The 19,304-nt window shown below is 36.8% G+C and overlaps 3 protein-coding genes across 8 annotated transcripts in view; 1 reads left to right on the plus strand and 2 right to left on the minus strand.

The window, feature by feature from the left end:
- Window positions 1–8,180, minus strand: part of LOC146461217 (uncharacterized) — an 81,402-nt gene extending 73,222 nt beyond the window's left edge. Inside the window, exons 1-6 of one of the 6 annotated variants that reach the window (XM_085087072.1) lie at window positions 7,993–8,180; window positions 7,720–7,886; window positions 6,623–7,491; window positions 4,940–5,063; window positions 2,038–2,121; window positions 933–952 (exon numbers count right to left, since the gene is read on the minus strand). In XM_085087072.1, the coding sequence (XP_084943198.1) occupies window positions 933–952; window positions 2,038–2,047 (30 nt within the window). In that variant the 5' untranslated portion in view covers window positions 2,048–2,121; window positions 4,940–5,063; window positions 6,623–7,491; window positions 7,720–7,886; window positions 7,993–8,180. Of the gene's footprint in view, window positions 1–111; window positions 257–875; window positions 953–2,037; window positions 2,177–2,717; window positions 2,771–4,939; window positions 5,064–6,622; window positions 7,492–7,719; window positions 7,887–7,992 lie in introns of those variants that run through there. The other 5 variants (XM_085087071.1, XM_085087069.1, XM_085087068.1 and 2 more) reach the window with 5 other exon arrangements.
- The window catches only part of LOC146461204 (Fc receptor-like protein 5), a 288,679-nt gene that overhangs the window by 255,467 nt on the left and 13,908 nt on the right, over window positions 1–19,304 (plus strand). The gene's annotated exons all lie outside the window — the stretch shown is intronic.
- The window catches only part of LOC146461221 (uncharacterized), a 100,546-nt gene that overhangs the window by 4,552 nt on the left and 76,690 nt on the right, over window positions 1–19,304 (minus strand). The window lies entirely within an intron of this gene.

A 19,304-nucleotide genomic window follows, 5' to 3' on the forward strand; every position in this document is an offset into this window, starting at 1 on the left:
AGGTAAGGGTGTTACAGATGTAACCACAAAACTGTTATTGTAATTGTTTTGTTTAAATGACAGCCACCACAAAATGCCACTGTTTCATTCAACAGAAGATGAAGTACTTACTTCTCGTCCAGAACAGGCGCAATTTTTCGTAAAGTTTTGGCCACATTAAAACGAATGTTTGCCACAGAATCATCAGCTACTTGCCAATCACAACAGGTAGCATGAGTTTGACCACACTTTCAGGTCCCATGACTTCTGCTAAAACCTGCAACACAAACAAGATGAGTGAATTTCAAATAGGCTTAAATTTTAGCAGCAACTGACAAAAATAAAATTGTTAACAGTCAAGCACCAGGGTTCAAAACTGACGGAGAAGTTCAAAGGAATTTTCTGGCATCATCATTAATTTTTATGGTCTATAAGAATATAGACCATAGAAAACTGCCATTGATTTGGTTTTTACAATAACCTGGTAAAAGTATGGTGGAATGGGCTTTATTTTCCATTGAGAAAGTGTGCGCATTACATTTGACGTCATTTTTATTGTCTGTACTTTTATAGAGAATAACTATGAGCCAATCAGTAAGCAGGAATTTTGACAGTTATTGAAAAAAATTTGATGGCCCAGATAAGAGGTGTGAAGAAGACTACTGGAGAAGCTGTTCATTCCTGCTTCAGAACTACAGCAAGAAGGCAAAATACTAAAACAAAAGAAGCTGTAAGACATTAGCTAGCACTAGTGTAATGACTAGTGGTCGCATCACACATTTTATTCGACATGGATAGTAACTAAACACAAGAACAGAACAGAACAGAACAGAACAGTGCTACATGTATGTAAAGACGTTGTTTACAGCAATCACTTAATATGATCAGTCACTTACATTTACTGAGTACAGCGTGCAGCCGGTGAAGGTAGTTTGGGTTTGTGGCTGGATAACACCTTGGGAATAACTTGACTCTAAAGGAAACAGGGAAAAGGAGAACTGACTGAAAAGCATTTGAGCACAGCTGCTATATATGAAGAAAACAGTAAGTAGTTTCCATTTGTCATAAATGTTAACTTTGATGTTTACGAAATTCTGTTGTAAATATTACATTAAATTGTAATTTCCTTTCACAGAATTGTAATTCCCAGTCCCTTGCCAGTAGTGTAAATTGTTACATATGATTTGCAAACACATTGTAATTCACCTCAGAGCGCCAGTATGTGATTTTAATAATTAAAACCACTTTTATAAAAGTTTATAAACTATCAGATATTAATTGCTTGCATCCATCTGGGCCCAGTTGTTCAAAGCCCGATTAAGCTACAGTTAAGCCTAGATTAACGAGAACTTTGATACGCGTTTCATTACTAAACAATAAAGATTTTTCAAAAAGATTTTTGAACCTCAGTTTTGACATTGAATTTTCTTTACCAGTAGCTTAAAATTAGATTTTAAAAACATTTTTAACGAGCGAGCTGGAAACCTCGGTTAACTTTTAACCAGGGATAAGCCTTAATCATCTTTCGAACAACCGGGCCCTGGCCAACACTCATGTGATGCAATGTGCCTCACTAAAACTGGGACATACATTGTGCTGTTAGAAAACTTCACTCACTTCCATGAAATGAAAGACATTATTTGGAAACCTCAAATTAACTTTATTCAGGTTAAAAATACCCATCCTGAATACTTATCACTGGACACTATCTATTCCTTAAATGTAGAACTTTCCCTGTATTACTTGATCTTTGCTCTCAGAAAAAAAATGATTGCTTGCTGGAACAGAATGATTACGTCTGCTGACAAATATCTATGCATATTTTTTTGTGCCAAATGGATGTTTATTATGTAGACATAATTAAAGCATTTACAGCTGTATTTGGCATTAAAATATGCATAGATATTTCTTCCATTTGAGCAAGCAAACATTTTTCTAAGAGCAAAGATCAAGTAATACAGAGAACTACATCTTTTAGGCCATATAACACATGTACATGATTGTACATTCAAAGTTTTTTTGCATGCCACTAATTGTCACATGTTGCCATTTTCTTACCTGAGCCCATTCTGCTCCAAATTTTTCCACTTAAGCTTCTTAAAATTAAGGTTCTTTGCTGCAGCTTCTCGGATTAAGCATACATTAAACAAACAAAACAAAGTAAGAAATAAAGCTTACTTTAAGGGATGAACGTGCATGATTAATTCACAGGTTGAGTACTTTAAAATGAGATTTTTGGGAAAATTAAGAGAAAGTCCCATTCTGAGTAGAAATCATTAAAATACACTGCTTGTAGATCTCAGTATTAATGAAATCAACATTAATAAATTTCCCATAAATTTAAAACCTCTACCTAGTCTAGAAAAACACTGTAAGTTGTCATACATAAGTTGCAGTCCCTTGTGAAATACTTCTCAAAACAACAACAACAACAACAACACAATGAAAGCTTGGGATATTTTTTTGGTTGTTCCCCTGTAACAAGGCTTAGAAAAATAAAAAAGTGATGGGACTTACATGTAAATAAGTCCCAGAAGGGGGTGGGGGGGGGGGGTGAATTTTACATTTGACGAAGTTCCGAAGGAGTGGGGAGGGGGGGTGTGCTTTAGAAAATACTTCAAAATTGGAAAATCCAGGGGAGGGGAAGGCTATGTGAAATTTATTCTGTGGTGGGGATAAGGATATTTTCTGGAACTAAACAATGAGACAGGAAAAACTTGCCACAAGTTAAATCTTACCATGATCTACCAGCCAAGTCATGCACAGGCTGTTAATTACCTTCTCGTCAAAGAACTGACCACACCATGTATTTGATACATAAAACGTTACACCAACCATTGCCAACTGACAGAAAAGCAATCATGATAAATTTTTAATCACTCAATGATTATGGGGAAAGACAAGACTACTGATCCAGCAGCATGGCCCGGAAATTAAACAGATAAAAGCCTGGCAGTCTTCTACATCCCTGTCATTAAAGCAACGAGAGAAGTACTGTCTCTTCGTACCAAGGTGCAAGTCATTAGATATATAATATATATAAAATTCTCTCTCATATAGAGGCTCATCTTTATAGAATTTTGTTAATTACAACGACAAGGAGGCAGCAGCGCCCCCAGACTTGAACTATCTCAGGAAGTGGGCAGGGCTTCTGATATTATGCGATGTTGCGATTTCGCATAATTGACCTAAAATCGCAACAAATCGCACAATTCATGAAAAATCGCAGAATTTGTACAAAATCGTACAATTTAAGAAAAAAAGAGCAAAAATCTTGTTTAATGTTAAGTTCTCTGATAATTTAAATGTTATCTCAAGGAGTTTTTTTCTTTCAAAAGGCGTTAAAAATCACCTGGAAGCGTTCATTCATTGAACAAGCAAACAAACAGGCGTTCTATGCATTGGCACGGAATAAACAATCCTTTTATGTAAATACACCAATCACAATCATTGATAGATTTTTAAGATGTCATTTGATCCCTTCATACTTGTGATGTAGGTATTGGCGTGAAAACTGCTCGATAGTCGTTTGCAATATGTAGTTATTTTGTTTTAATTGAAACAAACATCCTCAAATGTGTGGATAAGTTTGCTGTTAGAAAAGCTGAGCGCTTCTTCGTAGGAGAAAAAAGATCGCACCTTCCTGTAAATATTTCGGCGAAAGACAAGGCAAGAAAGTACCCCGAAGGAACGTTTCATGTTGACAATGGTCTGTTGGTTTGCTCTTCGTACAACATAGTGGTTGATCATCTTCGAAAGTTTGTGACCTTGAAGCTAAGTCACACAAGCGGAACGCAGAAAAAAATGCTGGTGGGAAGCAACAAACGCAGACTTGACCAAATTAGCAATATCCGATTTTCAATAATTTGAAATGAGGCAACAAATGATTTATTTCAGCTGTTTCTTCATTTTTCCGTGCTGTTATTGCTTCTTGAACAGCAAAAAATGGATTATGCTCCTCTTAGACCTAATAAAACAAGGTTAAATTAGCTAAAATGAAATCGCATAATTTGCCGCATAATAAACCTTTCTTGCCGCATAATGAGACTTAAAAGTGCCGCATAATTTCCAAATTTTTTTCACACCCTATCAGAAGCCCTGAGTGGGTTAGCACTGAGAACTATTTTAAAGATTTTAAGTTTGACTGTAAGTCGTCTGCATCAACCACACGTTACAGACAATGGGATTTTGTCTACTAATTTAACCATTGTATTCATTATACCTGAAATATTCTAAAGTAACATAGATTAGGTTAGCTTAGGCGTAAACACACAACCCCACAAGCTTACAGCTTTGAAAACTACTGTGTTTAAATAAAGATTATGTATGTACATTAATGTATACATGTATGAATGCACAGTCACAGTAATTTTGCTGTATTTTGGTCAAATCTGCTCAAATATTTTACAAAGAACTTGGTTAATTGTTACATGAAATTGTTCTTATAACACCGGAAAGAAGTCACATTAAGATTTTCTCCCAGGAAGAACAACCTACGTGTATAATCAGTTTTTAGCGACTTCGAATTCTCTAAAATACACAGAAAGAACATGAAAAAGTTGGTCTTTTTTCAAGTTGCAATCCACTTCCATCCTAGCCATCTTAGCTGTACCCATAGTTACTGTAGTTTCTGTGCATTAGTAGGGTTATTGTTAACAAAACTTGACCATTACTTTAATGATTCCATTGGGAAAAAAATGTTTTGTTGGCTATTCATAGTGACCCTATATATAGGTGCCCCTTTATGACACACAAGTTTAGCACTTCAATTTCTATATGGCACAGGCAGGTCTGGATCCATTGCTGCGCAGCATCTCCAATAACTACAGTGCACAACAGAGCGTGCAGACCTGTTTTCAACAGCTCAAATGATTGCTAGGGTAATACAGATGACAACACATTATTGGGTGATTACACAATGTAGGATACAACAAAACAGTTATCATGAGAGCAAACATACCAACTGACTGGCTAGCAATGGCATGTGCTCTATGATTGCCAGCCGTACACGCCATTTAGTGTCTCCAGAAAGCTCAAAGATGGCAGGAAGTTTAGGGACTGTGACAACTGGTTAACACCAATTACTGAAGAAAAGAAAAAAAAAAAACACAAAGCTTTTAGAAGATTGTGAAATATCATGATTGCTCACAATTTAGTATTTTGGCAAATGACGTAAATCTTGTATGCAAGGTTAAATACCTGGTACTAGGTTTATTTTATTCACCAGGCTTCACATATTCCATCACATTATTCCAATTGCGCATATGCCACACATTGACATTCCAATCCTAGCTGCAGTATGCAGGATGTTTTTCCTACGAACCTAGTTTAATGGCCTTAGCTCCCACAAGTCTCCTGTAGCTCAGTGGTAGAGCATCCGAACTAGTAATCGGAAGGTCTTTAAGGTTCGACTCCTGATAGGAGCACTCAGGCTTTTTTTTTTTTTTTTTTTTCAGAGTATGCCTGGGTCATTTACTGATAAATACATCATTCTCCTGTTTGTCCCTCAGTTTTGACGTTGACTTTTCTTTCCCATTAGCTTACAATTAGCTGTTAAGGACCTTCTTAGTGAGCAAGCTGTAAACCTTGATAAAGTTTTAATTGTGGATTAGCGTTAATCAGCTTTCGAACAACCTGGCCCAGGTTCATGCATACTGAAGGAATTAGAAAAGAATTAAAAAGTTGTAAATGATGCCAATTGATTTTAATGTTAAGTGATGTACACTTCTTTTTTGTTTCAGGGAGAATTAAATGTTTCAATTGCCAGGGGTCAGCAGGGGGCACTCCTATAAGGAGTGCACCTCACCCCATTTACAGAAGGGTGCTGCTAATTGGGGTAGCTGCTGTGGCCGCCGTAGTGGCCAAAGGAAGAACAGGAATGGCCACAACAGCGGCCACAGCGGCGCCTCAAATAGCAGACACTATGTTACTTTACAAATTTTTTTTCGTTTTAAACTTTTGTTACCATCAGTTCCTTTTTGTCACCTTGAATTTATGCTTCAATTAAAATGATGAAAACAAAAAAACCTTACAGCTGTAGTACTGTTGTGTTTTTTTCTTTATTTGAATATTGACCATCACTGAACTGACCTTACAAAGAATCAATTTCCATCACAACCCATATTATAGCTATTAGCCTTTAATTGAAAATTTTGAGAGGAAAATTTGTAGTGGAAAAGTTAACAAGTCAGTAGAAAAACTATTTTGGTTTGGTTTTTTTTTTCTATCCGCAACTAGATGTACTGGTTTATTAAATAATCTCCTCTTGAAGACATGATAAAAGGCATTAACTGTACCACCGCTACTTCAGAGTTTGCTTTTTGATCACAAATTAAAAGTGATTTAAGGACGGTACCAGTACTCTAGTGAAGTATTTTTGCCTGGTTTATCACTATGCGGGAAAAGCAGATTTTAGTAGCAGCTATTGAAATCCAAAAAGAAATTGAGGGCAACTGGGCATTCTTTTAGAGATAACTAAGCAACAATTCTAAAAGGCACTTTTTTCCAAATTGAAGCTTTATAATCTCTGAAAAATGCATGGTTACCCCCAATTTTCTTTTTGGATACCAAAATCACTTGCTAAGTTCTCCTTTCTCCGCATAGTTTTAAAGTGCCCAAGGTAGCTGTATTAGTAGGCACGTACCTCCTATAAGAAACTCGAGTAACTCAAGATGCGCAGAACGTATGCGTGGTAACAATAGTACACACCGTTCTTATGCACCTATCATCGTCCATCCCCCGGGGGGGAGGGGGACCCCGGGCAAATACAACTTTGTATAGGGACTTTATGGGAGATTTGAACGATTATTTTACCCAGGAGGTGGGGGAAATGAGAGAGGTTTGGTTTCCAAAAGGCTTGCACCACAGGGAATTAACAGGGGACTTTGTACACTAAGAGTGACAAGTCTGTGCAACTCTTTCGCTAATGTTTTTAATCTATTGTTTGCCTGCAAATTCTTACCATGTGAAAATCCAAGCCAACACAGTGGAGGTACATGTACAACCTGAAGAGGAGAGACCCTGGGAACGAGGTTGGCAGTGGTACTGTGTATAAGCACCACAATTTGACACATAATGTTAATAAGCTGGTCGGGCAGCAAGATGAAATGTTGAAATTGTGTGAAAACCATGCAAAAAAATAACCTTTTTTGTATCGTAGTTTTGGCAGCAGATTTGAATAAATGAACACGTAAAATTTTAATTGACGTGAACACTGTTGCTTATTATTTTTAAGACAAGTACTGTTTTCTAGCTAGTCAGGTATTAAAGCTGGGCCATCTTAATTGATCATTAAGTTTACTTTGGCTTCATACTGTTCAATTTGATCCCCCTCTGAGGGGGGGAATTTGTCCCCATTAAGGGGGGGGGGGAATTACGAGCTTCGACAGGATCCTTTACAAAGTCCCCTCCCTTGCCTGGGGTCCCCCCCCCCAGGGGATGGCCGATGATAGGTGCATAAGGACTAATGCTTGAAACATCAGCACTTGCATTTCTTGATGATGGTTAGTTTACCTTTAAATAAAATAATTAAAAAAAAATGTTATAACAATAATAACATGCTCATCGTTTACAGGTTTCACGAGTCAACTAAAATGGTAACAAATTTTTGTACACCGCTTGCTCCTATTGTGTAGTATAAGCTTATACACTGTAACTCGACCTTTTGGAAGTACTACTTGTTATATAATTATTCTTAGAAACAATTTGTTTAGTTTGTTTTCTTGACGAACTCGATCTTACCTCTTTGAAAACATCCACATCCTTCAGATAACACGTTAGGAATGCATGACCATCTGAAAATTCTAAAAAAATTTGAATAGTAGTGGCATCATCGCAGGTTACGCTACCCAACAGGGTAAATTTACTCGTAATTTCTTCCGATACTAGTTTAGTTTTAAAAGTAGTACCTATGTCACCCTGCGAGCAGAGGCTCCTTTTGTCCTTTTCTTTACTGAGGAGATCAGAACGCCAAAATCGAGCAAGCAAAAGAAAGGCTCTGCTAGCAGGGTGTACCTATGCTTTCCGTCGACCACACAGTAACCTCTTGGAAGCCGTGTTGCTGTAATAAAACGAGAAGCTTTGCCTCTACGTCGTTAAGTAAACCGCAAATTCAATTTCGACAGCCCTCATTGAATAACTTGAAGTGTACCTGCGTGAAAACTGGCGTCAATTCCCATTGAATGCAAAGACATCGATATGTAGTTTGGATTCAGTCCCAAACATAGAGGAAAAAATTAAAATAGGAGAACAAAATAGACACAAAGCATACACGGCAAAGGCAGCAATATGTATGCGGCATGCAAAGTACTGGAGGTGGTAGCTGCAGATTCGCCGTAGATGAATTTCTAAGGCCGAAGGAAAAAAAATCCTCTTTCTCAAGGACGGCGGCAAAATTGCGATAAGGAGGTCAGGAAAATCTAGATAAGTGGGACCGGCTCAAGCCGTAGCAGAGCAAGACGTATGTTTATCCACTGGTGCACATGTCCTTTGAGAGTGCCAGCTGATTCACACAGTCACTTATGATATAAAATCTCTGTGATATGAATGCAAGAAATAACCTCACCAAGCTAAGCGTCCCTATGTTGCGCACAACTTAATAGTTATGTATATATGTTAAACTTTACGTAAATCAGTAAGATGCAGGTATTGACTGACAATCAAGACCCACCAACCTTTCCGTCATTGATTACTTTTCATTATTCGCAGGAGCTCTCCTGCAAAAAACGAAAACTTCTGTAACTTGTCGTAGGAGTGGTCAATATAGCGGTCAAATTCATGATTGTCAAATTTCCCCGTGCTGGGTACCAGGGTTCCCATGGCTAAACCAAACAAACAAACAAACATTCCAAAAAAAATTAAAACAAAACAAAAAAGAAATGTGCGAACATACCAAAGAAAGCGTAACGATTGTAATGTATTTGTTTTGTGATAATAGACGCGTGGCTGTGTGAACGCTTGGATTAATGTCACGCAATATTTTCTGTTACCCCCAACGACCGGTGGCCGTCCGTTACTTGTGAGGCTGACATTCAATAACTACCTGCATGTTTGGCGCACACGGTTTGGTATGTACGGATTTGCAAACAATTGTCTTCGAATATGAGTATAAATATGGCAAATATCTTGATATAGAATTTGTTACAAGACCAGGTAATTTAAATCAGCCGTTCTGAACAAGGAGTCAATTTTCACAAAGACGCTAAAAGTTAAAATTTCAAAAAGTCTAAGCAGTAAATATGTTGCTTAAAACTATCATTATCTTCCAAATAGTAAAGACTTTTGACGAAAAATTGGCCCAATATTTTTTTCAAAGAGCACGTTGTTTTTTCACTTCTAAATCCCGACGATATCAATCAATGAAAATCAATAATCGATGAAAATCAATATAATCAATAATAATCAATAATAATCAATTGATTGGTATTGGAAATCAATAGAAATCGAAGCCCAAAAGTTGAGTGAGTCTCGATTTTCATTGATTATGATCGATTTCCATTGATTAGTATTGAATTATCATTGATTATTCAAATCTCGGTTTCCTTTTCAATAACACGCATCACATGAATTGACAAATGATTTTAATAAGTTTATTTGTTCAAATATATATATCATAACTAAACGTATCCTTTCATTTTAGCATCATATTATTATTTATTAATTATTTAAAACGAGTGATGGTCTCAAAACAACAACATTTTTTAATAAAAACCAGTGATAAACTGTGTTTGCAAGGACCACCGTGACAAAATAAAAGTACCGGATCCTGTAGTGAAGGATCTAATCAGCAAAAAAAATTGTAAAGCAAATAATCTAAAAAAAGAGCAAGGCTGATTTCACGGTCAGGGAAGTATATTTTCCAATATTTCGAAAGACACGGCCTTTCTTCTTCAGGGTATGTTTGAGACAAACATACCCTGAAGAAGAAAGGCCGTGTCTTTCGAAATATTGGAAAATATACTTCCCTGACCGTGAAATCAGCCTTGCTCTCTTTTTAGATTATTTGCTTAGCATTTTTAATCCCTTTTCCTATATTTTCTTCCTCCAACTCAAGTGTAGTGCAATCGGATTACCACAGGGTGCAAAATTCCGTCGCATATGTAATATGACGCGTGACGTGCATACGTCGTTAGATCAATTAAAGGTCAGGTTTTACTCGAGAAAGACAGTAGCTATCCAGACGAGGTCTGTGATTGGAGAACGAAACAATAGGTTATTGGTTGGGAACAATAGATTCCCCACAGAAAACAATGGGAGCTACTGTACTAGAAGACCAATGAAAATAGAGGTCTGGAAGAGGTGCTGTACTATCCTTTTACTCAGATACCGTTGCATAACCAATTATTGATTATCTATAAAAATCAATAAAAATCAATAAAATTAAGACGTGTCGGTGTCAGTGAGTTTCGATTTCTATTGATTGGTTGAACCAATCAATATCAATCAATTAATTTTTATTGATTATTATTGATCATATTGATTGCAATCAATGGTTGATTTTCATTGATTGATATCGCCGGGCTAAATGCGTGAAAGGGAACTGCGTGTTTTGACCGTTGTGTCACTTTTGTTTGGCGCTCTAAAATTTCGTAATTTATGTAGCCCAAAAATATTATTGCAGTTATTTGAAGAGAAGAAATCTTGCTCTTTCACTGGATGCACTTAACATGAAGCCATGCCATGTACCAAGGTGCGATTTTGCCCTCCCAAGTTTGCCATTTTTTTATTCCGCCCGGCAATCGGTGAAATATTGAAAAAATAAATAATAATAATAATAATAATAATAATAATAATAATAATAATAATAATAACAATAATAATAATAATAATAATAATAATAATAATATTAGAAAAAAATAGTTCGGGATGAAATCGAACAACTAGCATTTCAGATTTCAGACTGTTCCTCAAAATGTGCTATTTTGATTAAGATGTTTAATGGTCGGATTTACTGTTTTGTTTATTTTTAGGCGACATTTAAATAACGTATGGTGTAGACGTCGTGAAAACCGATGTGAGAGCCACTGAACCGACTATGTCGCCGTTCGCGTAAAATAAAAACTTAACCGAACTTAAACTAACTTTTTTCCAGAAATAGTTCGACCTATGTCCTGACAAAGTTTGGGAATTTTCGATCTTTTCATTTTGCACACCTCCAGGCGAAATTTGTGGATTGCCGCAGTCTTGAATAGACATAGACTTTTTTTTTTCCAAAAAAAGAAATAAATAACGGCCGATAAATTAATTATTCTTTTATTTCCATTTTTTTGTTATACTAGCCTCTTTACCATGTAAAAATCCAATAGAATTTTACTTTAAAATGACGTTTATACGGCCAATTAAGCTTACATACATCAAAAACAATAATAAACCGTATCCCTTTAATGAGGAAAGTCTATTCTTTGAAGAAATATTCCTTTGCGTTTTGTTTTTCGGAGAATCAACTATCGTGCACACTAAGGCTAATAATAGGTGAAGCAAGATGGTTCTACCATACCACTTTCTGTTTTTGTTGTTGTTTCGTTTTGATTTATTTTTTTGGATATATTTTTAGGTCCTAAAGCGTGAGTCAGTCCTGATAGCTGTTTTTAGCATTTGTACGAATGACGTCTACCTAAAAGAGCCGTTCGGCATGTTCGCGAACTCTGCACACATTGGTTTTAAATATCGCAATTATTTATCATATCATGCCATCCAATCAATGTGCCCCTGATCTGGCTCTCGAATTATCCATCCCTGTTTTTAATAATCACACGAATGGCTTTTGCCTAAAAATGTTTTAAATTTCATGACAACTTTGTACAACAAATACAGCCTGCATATAAAAAGTTATTTTTCAGATAATTTTATATGCTAATATTCCTGTTGAATTGTGTGTATTCTCCCCCTCCTCTATAGGCAGTATAGTATCCTTGCACGAATAATGTTTACCCGAAACGTTTACAACATTCATAAACTTTTTCTTTGCATTATTATTTTTTTCCAATTTTTCGTGACCATAACTGTTTAAGATTCCAAAGAATGGCGTTTGTCAAATGCTCTATTTCAATTTCATTCTTACTTTTGTTTCATGGCAAATAAAGAAGAAGAAGAAGAAGACTAATTGCAGAGTCTACCAATCCAGTTAGTTTGTCGCTGTTTACTTTTCTCCGTAATCAGAAACTGTTTTTAATATTTGAACGAATATTATAAAATTAACTAATTTGAACCCACACCATCAGCTGCTAGCAGACATAAATTGTCTTCCGCGTCATTGCTAAATACACTGCACCGTTAATTGACTATTTGAAAAACATTGTATACAATAGTTTTTCTATTTTTTTTTATGAAATTTTTATCACCTTACCTGAATTTCAATAACACTGCTGCTTTTCTGTGTGAAGGATAATATATCCCTTTAGCATACTTTTTCCTTTTGTTCTTCTTTCCTCTTCAATCTAAAAGTGTATTGTCGAAATCCTACAGAGGAAGTCTTAAAGAGTTAATTAAAATAAGAGCCTGTATTATTTGTCGGCGTCTTTCTACAGCCAATACGAGAGATCCATGGTCATAATTGTGAATTCGTGGATGACATATCTGTCTTTCAGTTGAGTTTTAACCCATCGGTCACTGACCAATCAGTCCTTCTTGGTCTCCTATTATCCAACACTACATACAGTGAGTAATTATTTGGCATCAAGTTGTTTCCATTCAAGTATGGCAGGTTGTTTCCTCTCCATTCTTGATTTCCTTCTCTTGTCTTTTCTTTGGGGAACTTGGCTGCAGTATAATACAGAAGCCCAGCAAGGTAAGGAAATAACTTTTGACGGACGTTTTTGTTTTATTTTGTTTTGTTTTTACCAAAAATGTGTCATAAGATCTACTAGGTCCCATTTCCCGAAAGCCAATCATCAAAACCTACCATTCCCTAAAACTGTCTTGATCTTTATTGATTATGTAAGGTTAATTCTTCTTGTAGCATCTTTATCGATTTATGTGACAAAAATTCTTACTGGGTTCGATAAGCTATTGGGGCTTGAAAACTAACGGGTCCTTGCATAGAGATATTTAACCTAAATAGATGGGTTTTCCAGGAGGAATTGAAATTTAGATGGAGTGCAAAATTCGAGCTTTCGTTTGTGATCAAATCTGGATATGAATTTTAATACCAAAAATTCCAATTACTTATCTCATACGCTTCTTATAACAATTTATTAACTCTTGACGTCTCTTTCTGCCTCACATCGTACCGGCTCACCAACAAGGAAAAAAATGTTTGGGTTTTCCTGTGTGTTGTAAAGAACCGTTCACTACCTTAAGACAGAGGGAAAACAATGGATGGCTTTGTCACTTTACCGAATGGTATGGCATTTTTCCAGTTGCTGAATTAAAAAGCAGAGAAATGAATTTCTTTTACAACTCACCAAAAACAAATTAGGCTTAGACAGGTGCATTTCCACAAGACTTTCCACTCATTTTGCTCTATACGGCGAGCAGAAATATGTCTCCTATCAGTTGTGGCAATTTCGATTTCGTTTAATGAAAACTTGCAGTAAAATTAAAGTAAAACTATTGAAGCAAAATCGTTTAAAGCATCGATCTGAAAATGTGGGAGACACAAGCTGCCCAACAGGGAAATATTAAACGTTCTCTTTCCAAAATTATTGCTAGAAACGACGAAATTTGCTAACCAGCGCAAACAATGCAATTGTTAATTCATTGCTAAAGGGAAATGTTTAACTTTAGTACTCTACTGAGCCGTTTTTGGCCTTTTTATTTGCCATTTTATGGTGAATCAGTTAAAATGTTGAGGTGAACCTATAGAATTCCAACTGAGCATAAGCCCTAGCAGGGAAATGGAAAAAAAAAACACGAGGTAAAGAAAAATTTTTTTAGACTTCAGTGCAAATCGAACCAACGACCCACGAAGATTGTGCGTGAAGACGATGGTAATTCGTGGCAATGAGAATTCCTTTGAAGGAGACAAAATACGCTTGATGTTAATAATCAGTTTTGTTTTCCTGTTATTCTCAATGTTTCCCTAACCCTAACCCAATTCGTTCGCGATGGATCGAATGTTTACCTTCTTTCATGTGTCGAAATCGTAGGCAATCAGTATGGCCAGAGCAAGTTGCAAATTAAGGTTTCTGGGCGAAGTATTTTCCCATACTGAGTGTATTGATGCTTCCTCGGTGATTTCTAAGACCTGTGGATCTACTTTTGATCGAGGATGAAAGAATAGGCAAGGAAATGGGACGAATAAAAACAGCAAAATGCAATTTGTTTATTTCATTTTCTAGACGATAAGCTTTCTTATTTTTAACGCTTTTCTCTCAAATTGCTAGTCTTAGATCAAGGCGTCGTTGTTTTCCTAATGTGCGGAGCATGTTTGAAATAACATTTCTTGGGAGTTTATCATACCATACCTTCCAATATGTCCCTTTTCTGGCTCTTGAATTGTCAATCGCTGTTTTTAATATTAAACACAATTGGCGTTTGCCGAAAATTGTTTTAATTTTCATGCCAACTTGTTCAACAAACACCGCCGTCTGCTTAAAGAAGCTATTTTTAAGATAATTTTCGATGCTAATATTCCATCTGAATTCAGTGTGTATTCTCCCTCTCCTCTATCAACAGAATAGGTACCTGTTTTGTATTTGAAATAATTGTGATGGTATATTTCCAGCCTGGTGGATGAATGAGACTGATGTATTATTCTAGAAAGTGACAACGGCATACTTGGAAAAAAGAAATCCGAGTGCTCCTAACAGCAGTCGAACCTTCCGATTACTAGTTCGGATGCTCTACCACTGAGCTACAGGATCTGAAAATGTGGGAGACACAAGCTGCCCAACAGGGAAATATTAAATGCTCTCTTTCCGAAATTATTGCTAGAAACGACATTTGCCAACCAGCGCAAACAATGCAATTATTAATTTCTTGTTTTGAGGGAAGTATTTAAAATATATAAACGGAAACCATTCACTTTAGTACTCTAGTTCTTTTTGTTCTGTTTTTTTTACCATTTTATGATGAATCAGAGAAAATTAAAATGTTGAGGTGAACCCATGGATTTTCGACTGAGCGTCAGCCCTAGGAAGAAATGGAAAACTGCAGGAGGTAAAGCAATTTTTTTTAGACCTCAGTGCGAATCCAGCACACGACCTCCGGATTATATCGACCGCTGCTCTATCGACTGTGCTACGAGACAAGAGGGCAGCAGGTCGTTCGTGATAACGGGTAATTCGTGGCAATGAGAATGCCTTTGAAGGATTAGTTTTGTTTTCCCGCGATTTTTGGCGTTTCCTTAACCTTAACCAAACTCGCTTTAGCCATGATCGAATGTTTATTTTGCAATGACTGCTGAAATTCTCGCGCGCTCATTGGCTAATTTTCATTGGCAATAAGCGGACAGATACATGAATTTAAAATAATTTGTGCTATTTCGACGCAACGAAAAAGAAAGGGTAATTTAAAACAACCAAACGTCAATCTGTCACTTTTCAACCAATAAAAAGTCTCCCTTTTTGCCATTAATCATTAAGAGAGCGAGAGAATTTTTTTCTTTTTACTTTGGTCGCGTCTAATTTAATAAAATTTAAGTTTCTCGCATTTTTTCTCGGCTACGCCTTGTGGATCCACAGCTACTTTGACAATGTTACGAGAAAATTCATGATCAATAACAGGACAGGCGCATGGAAAACTAACGTCAATTTGTTAACCTTCTTTCATGCGTTGAGATGGTAGCCAAAAAGTATGAACGTTCGGTCCATGGAAAGAGCGAGTTGCAAATTTAGGTTTCTGGGATTTCCCTATACTGAGTGTGTTGATGCTTCCCCGATGATTTCTAAGACCTGTTGATCTTCCCTTGATCAAGGATGAAGAAATAAGCAGGGGAATGGGATGAATAAAAACATAGCAAATTGCAATTTGATTTGATTTTCTAAACGCTAAGGTTTCTAAATAAGTTCACATTACATGGCTGCTACATATTGATTATGTCTTATTCTTTTAAATGCTTTTCTCTCAAATTAATAGTTTTAGATCAAGGCGGTGTCATAAATTTGCCAGCCGAGTGAAATTAGCAATCTTCATCGTGAGGCATATATTCGGCAGGTTTTCTTCGAATACGCATATATAGTTAATTATCACCATTTGAAGGCTGAGTACGGCTTTGTCAGTTAAAGCTATTTACATACGAGTAGCAACATACAATGTAGTTTACTGTATTTGGAAGCTATTTTTGTTTTATTTTTGTTTTGTTTTTTCGATTTGGGAGCATGTTTCGAATTTTCTTGAGAGTTTATCAAACCATACCAACCAATATGTCCCAGCGAACGTCTTCTCTGTAAAAAGTTGAAGACTTCCTCGTCCGCGACGGAATAAGACGAACATAGGATTACTTTGCCGCAGCTACAAACAATCAGTAAAAGTTCAGCTGTCCGCAATTTTCTTTAAAAAAAAGAAACACTGACACTCATGCAGAAGCCACGAACTGTTTCATAAAATTTATCAAAATGGAGAACTTTTAGTCTTAGAAGAAAAGGTTTTTTACATATTCGACGCGTATTATTTGCAATTTGCTGATAATACCTGCAACCTCAAACAAGCCTTCAGCTCCGCACACGATCACCATGCCAGAAGCTACCGGATTTGAGTTCGTGCCCCCCGACTTCAGGTTGAAGCAGCAGTACGGCCGGAATTGAAAATTTGGATACATTGCCTTCACAGGCCGTGCTGCTAAGGGGTCTTTGGTCCAACCAGTTCCGTGATGTTTCCCCAAAATGACGCAAAGTGTACGAATTTTCATCACGCGGGATAATAAAAATTTCCTATGTTGTGAATAATATGTATTCAACTTGTGCTTTTCAAACCTGCGAAGGATATTACTTCATAAAAACTCTTTTTACAGAGTGGACTCCGATCACGAAGGGAAAAGTTGTGGTGATCAATAATAATAATAATAATAATAATAATAATAATAATAATAATAATAATAATAATAATAATAATAATAATAATAATAATGATAATAATAATAATCCAGGGTGCCCGTATTACAAAAGTATTTTTCAGTGGGGCCCTTATTCTGATTATGAACAGTTCAACAAACGTACTTTTATGTTTAATTTTCAGTCCTCACCGCTTTATGGTGACTGACATACTAATCCTGCTGGCGATGGATATTTCATTTACAGTTGGTTACTAAACAATTTCCTTTTAGTTTCCCCCGAGGAAATGAAAGTCCTTGATGAGATCAAGAAGCAAACCGAAGAGGGTAGGAAAGAACAAGAACGCGTTAAGAATTTGCTGGATAGAATAGCCGCAGAGATTGAACGGACCAATTGCACAGGTAGGTAGAGAACTGAGTGCACAACGGGCAATTATTAGTGTTCTTTATTTTAAGTTCTCTTATTGGTAATTTCTCTATAGATCCACCAGAGATTACAGACATCTCTAGTAACCAAACAAAGAATGAGGGGGATGTTTTGACACTCAGCTGTATAGCATATGGTGATCCAACACCAAACATCAAATGGACGCGAGTTTCTGATAACAGTGTTGTCACGTTTCCTTTGACCATCAGTGGCAAACAGGATGAAGGAGTCTACAAATGCACGGCTGATAATGGTGTTGGAAATGCTGCTACAAGAAGCGTCAGCGTGTTTGTACAAAGTGAGTCAGTTTAGTTTATGATACTAGTGTAACATTCATTGCCTCTGCATACAGAAGAGTTCTGGTAATGTGTAAAGGGTAGCAGGTGTGGACAAGTTAAACAATGCCCTTACTAAAATCCTCTTTTCACCCATAATTGTAAAGTACCTTTGAATTAGATGAAAATTCATATATTTAAACTGCGGAAGAAAGAATGATTTTAAAAGTGAATGATCGAGGCAGTTATATACGCAACTCAAGCAGTTTCGAAATGAATAATAATACCGATGAAGTGCTCTACCAATTGAGCTATCAAGCCAACTGGGAGCTGGTCATATTGTAAATTCGTAATGTACGCGTAGAGTTGATGAGATGAAAGTGAATACATGGAAATTCATATATTTGAACTGCAGAAGAGAGAATGAATAAGTGAATGATCATCGCAGTTATATACGCTACCTAAGCAGTTGCCAAAAGAAAGTCTGAAAGTCTGAAGTTTAGTTTATTATCAATTTATATTTCGCCATTCGCTTTTTTTCCGCTATTTTTGTTCCATAGTTATGTAGTAGTTTCGTATTCGCTATTTTGGCTTTTACTGTTTCATAATGTCGAAACAGAATGGTAGTAGCACGAGGCAAAAGTCAATGAATTCCGTGTAGAGATGCATGAGGACACACTCGTACGCGTGGAAACGTTCAAGTAAGAGAAGTTGAAAACAAAAGCCAATTTTACTCGAGCTAAAGGCAGGTTTTTGGCGTTTATTGATGATGATCGTCCCCCAAGAAATGGCGAAGTGCGAGACGAATGTCAAAGACTTGACACGGCGTGGGAGTCGGCTAGGAATGTTATGGAAAACCTCTCGGCAGAATATTCACGACAAGGAGATCGATCCAATAGAAGAAAACTCGGAAGAGAAATCGAGCAGTTAGAAAACGAATTTACAGAGGCACAAAATAGAGCCCAGGAATATTTAGGTGAAATGAAAGCGGAATCTTCAAACTCAGGCGAGATGGATAAAACGAAAGCGGAGTCTTCGAATTCAGACGAGACAACCTTCAGCAAATAGCGAGGTAAACGATCGAAAGATGTCAAAATTGGTATGAAAGCGCGCGTGGATTCTTGAGACCTTCCATACTCAGCGATTGTTCCAAAACTTTACTCGTGGACGCAAAAACTCGGCAGGATGACAAAACACCGCGAAAGTACGTTCCCACACCAACACCTTCCGTTCTCTAGCCGAACTGCATTCTTATTTGGGTAAAATATGTGGAGACAACTAAAGCGAGTCGCCATTCCAGTGTTTTCGGGAAACACTGAAAGATTTACGAAAATTGGAAAGCAGTGTTTACGGCTTTTTTTGATATGGCGCCGGCGACCCCAGAGTTTAAACTACTACAGCTACGGCAGTATTTTTCAGGAGAAGCTCTGAAAACTATCGAGGGTCTTGGACATTCCGGGTTTGCGTACACCAAGCAGCGAAAGAGAGACTTGATCGTAAGTTTGGTGGCGAGCGGCGTAAAATCGCTATTGATCTTAAAGAGCTGGTAAACTTTAGACCTATCCGACTGGATAATTTAAAGGACATTGAGAACTTTGCGGACTTTTAGGACGTCGCAGTTATCAACTTTAAGGAAGCAGGCAGACCGGCAAAAATTGGTGATGGATCGTTGTACTTGAGACTTCAGAACAAGAAG

Source organism: Pavona decussata, unplaced genomic scaffold, assembly GCF_977016875.1.
Source record: "Pavona decussata unplaced genomic scaffold, jaPavDecu1.1 SCAFFOLD_201, whole genome shotgun sequence".
Taxonomy (NCBI): Eukaryota; Metazoa; Cnidaria; class Anthozoa; order Scleractinia; family Agariciidae; genus Pavona; species Pavona decussata.